This window comes from Bison bison, unplaced genomic scaffold, assembly GCF_000754665.1.
Source record: "Bison bison bison isolate TAMUID 2011002044 unplaced genomic scaffold, Bison_UMD1.0 scf7180017864487, whole genome shotgun sequence".
NCBI lineage: Eukaryota > Metazoa > Chordata > Mammalia > Artiodactyla > Bovidae > Bison > Bison bison.
This window is the reverse complement of record NW_011495047.1, coordinates 9,260,432-9,266,613: the sequence shown is the minus strand read 5'-3', so window position 1 is coordinate 9,266,613 and position 6,182 is coordinate 9,260,432. Positions and strand designations below refer to the sequence as shown.

The 6,182-nt window shown below is 55.8% G+C and overlaps 1 protein-coding gene across 1 annotated transcript in view; it reads right to left on the bottom strand.

The window, feature by feature from the left end:
- The window catches only part of FRS3 (fibroblast growth factor receptor substrate 3), an 8,061-nt gene that overhangs the window by 671 nt on the left and 1,208 nt on the right, over positions 1 to 6,182 (bottom strand). Inside the window, exons 2-6 of the mRNA XM_010863249.1 lie at positions 5,211 to 5,299; positions 4,189 to 4,375; positions 1,872 to 2,033; positions 937 to 1,094; positions 2 to 664 (exon numbers count right to left, since the gene is read on the bottom strand). Of these exons, the coding sequence (XP_010861551.1) occupies positions 2 to 664; positions 937 to 1,094; positions 1,872 to 2,033; positions 4,189 to 4,375; positions 5,211 to 5,276 (1,236 nt within the window). The 5' untranslated portion in view covers positions 5,277 to 5,299. The remainder of the gene's footprint in view (position 1; positions 665 to 936; positions 1,095 to 1,871; positions 2,034 to 4,188; positions 4,376 to 5,210; positions 5,300 to 6,182) is intronic.

Sequence of the window (6,182 nt, the reverse complement as noted above, 5' to 3'; positions counted from 1 at the left end):
CCGGGCCCGGCCGGCGGAAATCAAAGTTGAAGACCCTCGGGGAGCCTCGGCGCCGGGTCAGCGGCACGGGGAAGCTGCCGTGGCTGCGGAGGGCAGCCCGGGTGCTGGTGGGCTTCTGCAGCGGGGTCTCGTCCTCCTCGCCTTCCGGGAAGCCGTTGGAGGAGGGTGTGAGCCCGTCCCTTGAGTCACCGTCATCCCCGGCCTCCTCCCCTGGCTGCGGGGCCTGGCTCTCCCACACGGGGGGCAGGGAGGGCAGGTTTTCATAGTGCAGTAGTGCAGCCCGGCGCTGGGCCAGGCCGTTCCAGCCCGGCTCCTCCGGGCTCAGTCTCCAGCCCGCCCCTGGCCGCAACCCCCCGCTGACGTTCTCGTAGGTGCACTTGGGCTGGGCCGGGCACTCCGAAGGGCCCTCGTTGTTATTGTTGTGGTGGGGGGCGTCCTGCAGGCTTGGGCACAGGCCTTGGCACTTGGTCATGTGCCGCCGAGCTGGGGTGGGGCCCAACACGAACTTCACCTGGCCCGGCTGCAGGAACACCTGTGGGTCCCGCTGGTCGGGGCCCCGGGCCTGTGGCGTGAAGGGCGCCCGGCCCTCAGGCAGGGGCTGCAGGCAGTGCCGGCTTCGGCGCTGCTCCTCTTCGCCGGCTGGCGTGTTGACGTAGGTGTGGGACTGGGCGTTACAGTCCAGGGCGGGAGGGTCCAAGGGCAAGGAGGAAGCAGAGAACAGGGGACAGGATGAGAGGAGAAGCACGTGGGAGGAGGGCTGCAGTCTCCTCCTCTTCCTTGCCCTCCAAACCTTCCAGGGAAGCAGCCTCCCTTTCTTGGGACAGGAAGGGGCCCTGTCCACTTTCTTCCCTCCCATGAGCCTCACCGTGAGGAGGTGTTGTATTTTCCCACCCCCAACCCGACCAACAGGAAGACCCTGGGCAGCCACTTGCTCACCTGCTCATCTGGGGCAATGAGGGCATGGGTGGACTCTTCACCAAGCGAGGGGTGGCGGAGGCTGCTCGTTGAGGGGCGCCGGGGTGCTGAGAATCGGGGACCCTCCCCTGGGCAGCCAGGGAAGCCATTGGAGAAGCTGGAGACAGTATAGCCTAGAGCTGGGCACACAGGAGACAAGGGGTCCTTAAACCACCTGGCAGCTGCCTGCAACCGTGTGTGTGGCAGCCTGGGGCTCTCCCAGGGTCCCTGCGGGTCCACCCCATTGAGCTGGCAGTCCCCACTGTCTTCACCTTGTGTCTGATCTCTGCAATTCTTCTGAAAGCTCAGCTTGAACTCCACTTCCCCCATCAAAGCCTTAACTGAAACACTTAAGGCACACCTTGCTGTCACTGACCCTACACTTCATTCCAGCTCAGCCACTGAGCTCCAGGGAAGCTCCTCAAAATCAAGGACCGTGTGTCTATTTCTTCTGTCCCTCAGGGCCAGCTGATGCAGGGCAGGACACGGAGCAGGTGTTCGATATGATTCAGTGAATGAACAAGCAGAAACTGTGGGAACCTCTCCAGACAGCCGTGGGCAGAGATGGTGCACCAGCTGTCAGGAAAGGTATATGGGTATGACCCAGTAGACAGATGGAAGGAAGCAAAGTGGCTCCAGACTGCCGTTTCCGTGGAAACCCAATGTCCTCCTGTCTGCTCCCCGACCATCCGTCAATACAAGGCTCTGGACTCCCCAGCCTCGGCTTAAGTCACCTGATTGGTCCAGGCCAGGACTTATCCATCCCTGGGAGTTGTCTGATGATGGATGATGGTCCTGGAAGCCTGGCTCGCCCAGCCATCCTCCACCTGCCTGCCTGACTCATGTCTCCAAGACCAGTGCTCCCTGGACCTATGCTTGTGTGTGCGCTGGGGTGCTGAGGAGAGGGGTCTCCTCACCATTGGGAGGCTGGGGGGCCCGAGGGAGGTCAAGCTCAGCCGGGTGGCTGTTGCGGGTGATGATGACTGGCTCTTCCATCACATTGATGCTGTTGCACTGCATCAAATCCTGGAGGAGGTTGAAGATTTCCTCAGCCCTGGAGCACTTAAATGCAAATATCCCTGAAGAAGGAGAAGAAGAAATAAGGTTCCTCTGACCCTGCATCCTATAGGGGAGGACCAGAGAGGCCGAAAGGATGCACAGAGTTCAGGAAATGTCCCTGAACTTCAGTCCCAGGCCTGAGGGGTTAGGGTTAGCATCCAGACTGTTCTCCACACACTCTCCAACATCCAAGAGCCATGGGAGGAGCCGGCTCAAGGCCTTCACTCCCCTCCCCCAACACACACTATCCATTACCATCATCTTAAGATCTAGCGTGCTGTGCTTAGTCGCTCAGTTGTGTCCAACTCTGTGGCCCCATGGACTGTAACCCGTCAGGCCTCTCTGTCCATGGGGATTCTCCAGGCAAGAATACTGGAGTGGGTTGCCATGCCCTCCTCCAGGGGGTCTTCCCAACCCAGGGATTGAACCCAGGTTTCCCACATTGCAGGCAGATTCTTTACCATCTGAGCTATAAGATCTGGTACTTCAACTATATTCCTCTGAGGTTAAATCACTTTCATAAGGATGTGTGTGCACAGCGGTGAAGGAAAGTGAAGTAAAAAATCCAAGTGGAAAGAATGGTGTCAGATACCCCTTGCTCCCCAGAAAAAAAGAGCTCTGCCAGGGCCCCAGCCCTCAGCGCTATGCCCAACAGTCTCTAAGCTCTTTGAGGGTGGGAGGGTCTGTCCTGTTCACTGTCTGTTCACTGTATTCTTAGCCCAGTGCCTGGCCAGAGAGTGACTATCTACTGTGTACGGGCTTCTGACCTCATGGAGCTTGAACTCTGGTATAGAAAGGAAGGATGGGCTGTCTAGCTAAAGGACAAATATGGCATGGCTACCATGTGGGTCCTCCATGCGGGTACCCTTACAGCCCCTCAAACTCCAAGGCAGCAACACACGGTCCTCAGCAGGACTGGGCTGAGGATGCATGACTCAGGGAATCCAAAGATGTCCTTGGGGTGTTGGGCCAGCCTGGGATTCTACATCCTCCTTTAACAATGGGGACCAGGACTCAGGGAAGCTACTTGGGATGTGCATGTGGGTGTCCACACAAAGACAAACTAAGCTGGGGTGCCAGGTCTGCAGGATTGGAATGCAAAGGGTAGAAGGGAGGAGAAGAAACAGGACTCTTCTTTCCTCATTCTATTCTATTACATCTCATTCCAAGATATGTCAAGGGCTTAGAAAAGGCTGAGAAAGACTGGAGTTTTATAAGAACCCCGTGTTGGGATCTATGGTGTTCCTCTGGGATCCCCAGTGTGGATTAAACCCCACCAGGAGCAAAAAGCCCCCTTCCTCCCCTCTCGCCGCTCAGCCAGCGTTAACTGTCTCTGCCTCTTGAGTTCCACAGAAAGGTGCATGGAGGGGAGGGCTCCCCGGGCCACTACAGCCACAGAGATGCACTGCTGTGCTGGCGGCCTCATCAGAGGAACTCACTAGTTCCATCACTGCCATCACAGCCCCATGCTGCACTGAACACAATCCTGTGGGGGATTCCTTCTAGCAGCTCAGCTCAAAGTCAAGCCCAGACCATGCTTGCCCTTCAAAGAGCAATGGTTGGCCCCAGACTTAATATCATGGAACAACCCACTCCTCCTTGATCTCCAGCTGCAGGGAGAAAGGGGAGGAAGGCCGAATATATCACACTTCACCGTCCACAGGTGACAGGAGACAAAGATTAACCTTGTGAGGGTTACTCTGTACACTGTGGACCTCTCGGAATCTATCATTCCCACCCTGCACAGGCCCAAGGCAGTGAGCGCTCCTGCCTGAACTTTCATTATACACAGGGACCTGGGCATATGATGTGGGGCTGTTTGCTCTTACTGAGGGGGCAACAGGGACCCTGAAACTAGAGTAATAAAGGGAGGAGGAACTGCTTGATTTCCCATGCAGGCTCTGCCTGGGACCACTGCCTGCTTCCCATGGGTTGTGCAACAAACAACCCCACAAAGCCACCCAGGCTGGAGCTGCAGTGACTGAAGAGGAAAAGCACCGGCATGGGAGTCCACTTACTCCTGTGCACCCTTGGCCATGACCCTCCCCTTCTTTGGGCAACACCTGCCGAGTCAATGGACTTCCCTACTGACCCTCCAGCTGCGACTTCCGGCCGCAGAACCTGTTTCCCATGGACAAGTCCCCATCCCAGCGTGGGGCAGGGGCTGGTACTCACCCTGGCCAGTCTGACACCGCCGGCCACTCTCAAAAGAGAAGAGGTTGGAGTCGTAGCCATAGCGCCTCAGGCAGAGGTAAGGCCAGCGGACGGCCTCGCGCCGATGCAGGTGCAGCACCAGCTCACTCTGGGTCAGCTCCATCACTCCGGAGCCCAGCTCCACCCCCTCATCATCCACATTCGTCACCTGGCAGGCGCACAGGACAGAGGGGTCAATGACTGAGTCCCTCAAGTGTGTGTCGGTCCGTGAGCCACTAGGAACGCCACACGATTACTGGGACATGGATGAGGCAGTGTCAGTGACCCAAGACAATTCTCTAGGCTTTAGTTCTGTCATTTGGGCAGTGCAGGGAGGGGTGGTGAGTTGACCCCTAAGGTCAGATAGTTAGACATCCAAGGTTAGATGACCCCAAACGGTCCATGGCTAGTATCCAAGGACCAGATATTAATGCAAGAAAAGGTTTCATCGTGAATTCAAAATCCTAAGACCCTGGGAGAGTCAAATTCAAGCAGAACAAATATAAAGGCCTCCACCCCCTCTCCCAATGGAGGACCTTGCTGAGGGCTCCCTCTTCTGGTAAGCGGGAGAAACCTGGGCTTCAAGATGCACGGGTGAGGAGGAGGCGCCCCCTACAGGAAGTGGAAGGAGTGGGCGGTGTACACAGGTCCACTGGGCCTGGCCTTAGCCTCCCAAAGCAAGCAGCAAACTTAACAATGCAGACTTTCGTTGTTTAAAGACACACTGACGGGAGTGAACGTCGGTCGTGATGAAAGCACAATCTTTACTACTGTCAGCATTTCTTCATTCTTAGCAAGACTAAGAGCTGCAAAAACGGCAGTGGACTGAGCCTGTTTTCCTTGGGCCTGCTCAGAGATCCTGAGCTTGAGAATTCTTAATAAGTCTTAAAAAAGGCCACAGGCTCAGCAGGTCATTTCACCTTCTCTAGGCAGGCAACTCGACAGCTTGGGCAGAACCCAGGAGGCCATTCTGGGTACGCGGGAAAGGAGGGGGCTGTGGGTACCTTGAACTTGGTGGGGTGGTTGTCTGAGACGCTGTCTCGGTTCAGGCAGCTGCAGCAGCTCCCCATGGTGTCAGAGCAGCCTGCCTGCCCTAGGGAAAAACACAAAGGACAGTAAGGTCATCAAAGCCAGCTTCCCAAAGCCCCACTCTGGGGAACTCTGGCAGAACCACCCCGCTGTGATCACCTACTCTGTCCAAGACTCACACAGTCCCTTCCTCAAGGAATTCACACTCTCAATCCAGGGCCAGACACACACTGGATAAACATTAACTCGAGTTAGGATGTGTTAAGGATTAATGCTGATGGGGGGATGGAGAGAGCTTCTCAGGGGTAATGCTTGACCTGGACCTTGAGAAGTATGTAGGATTCTGACTGACAGTATGATAGGGAAGGGCAGCCTGGGCAGCATAAAAAACATGGCTAAAAGGAGGGACCTAGAGGAACAGATCTGCATCAGGAGCTGAGTGCCAGCCGGGGGCCTCATCCAGATTCAGCAAAGAAACTGCAGGTGGGGAGTCCCAGACACTTTGGCCTAGAACTTTCTCCTGTTCCTCCTGTCCTACCTCACTCAGATCCTCTCTTTTCCTTTCTTACCACCACCCCAACATCTCAGTTCAGTTCAGTTCAGTTGCTCAGTTGTGTCTGACTCTTTGCGACCCCATGGACTGCAGCATGCCAGGCTTTCCTGTCCATCACCAACCCCCAGAGCTTGCTCAAACTCATGTCCATTGAGTCAGTGATGGCATCCAAACATCTTTTCCTCTGTCGTCCCCTTCTCCTCCTGCCTTCAATCTTTCCCAGCATCAGGGTCTTTCCCAATGAGTTAGTTCTTTGCATCAGGTGGCCAAAGTACTGGAGCTTCAGCTTCAGTCCTTCCAATGAATATTCAGGGTTGATATCCTTTAGGATTGACTGGTTTGATCTCCTTGCAGTCCAAGGGACTCTCAAGAGTCTTCTCCAACACCACAGTTC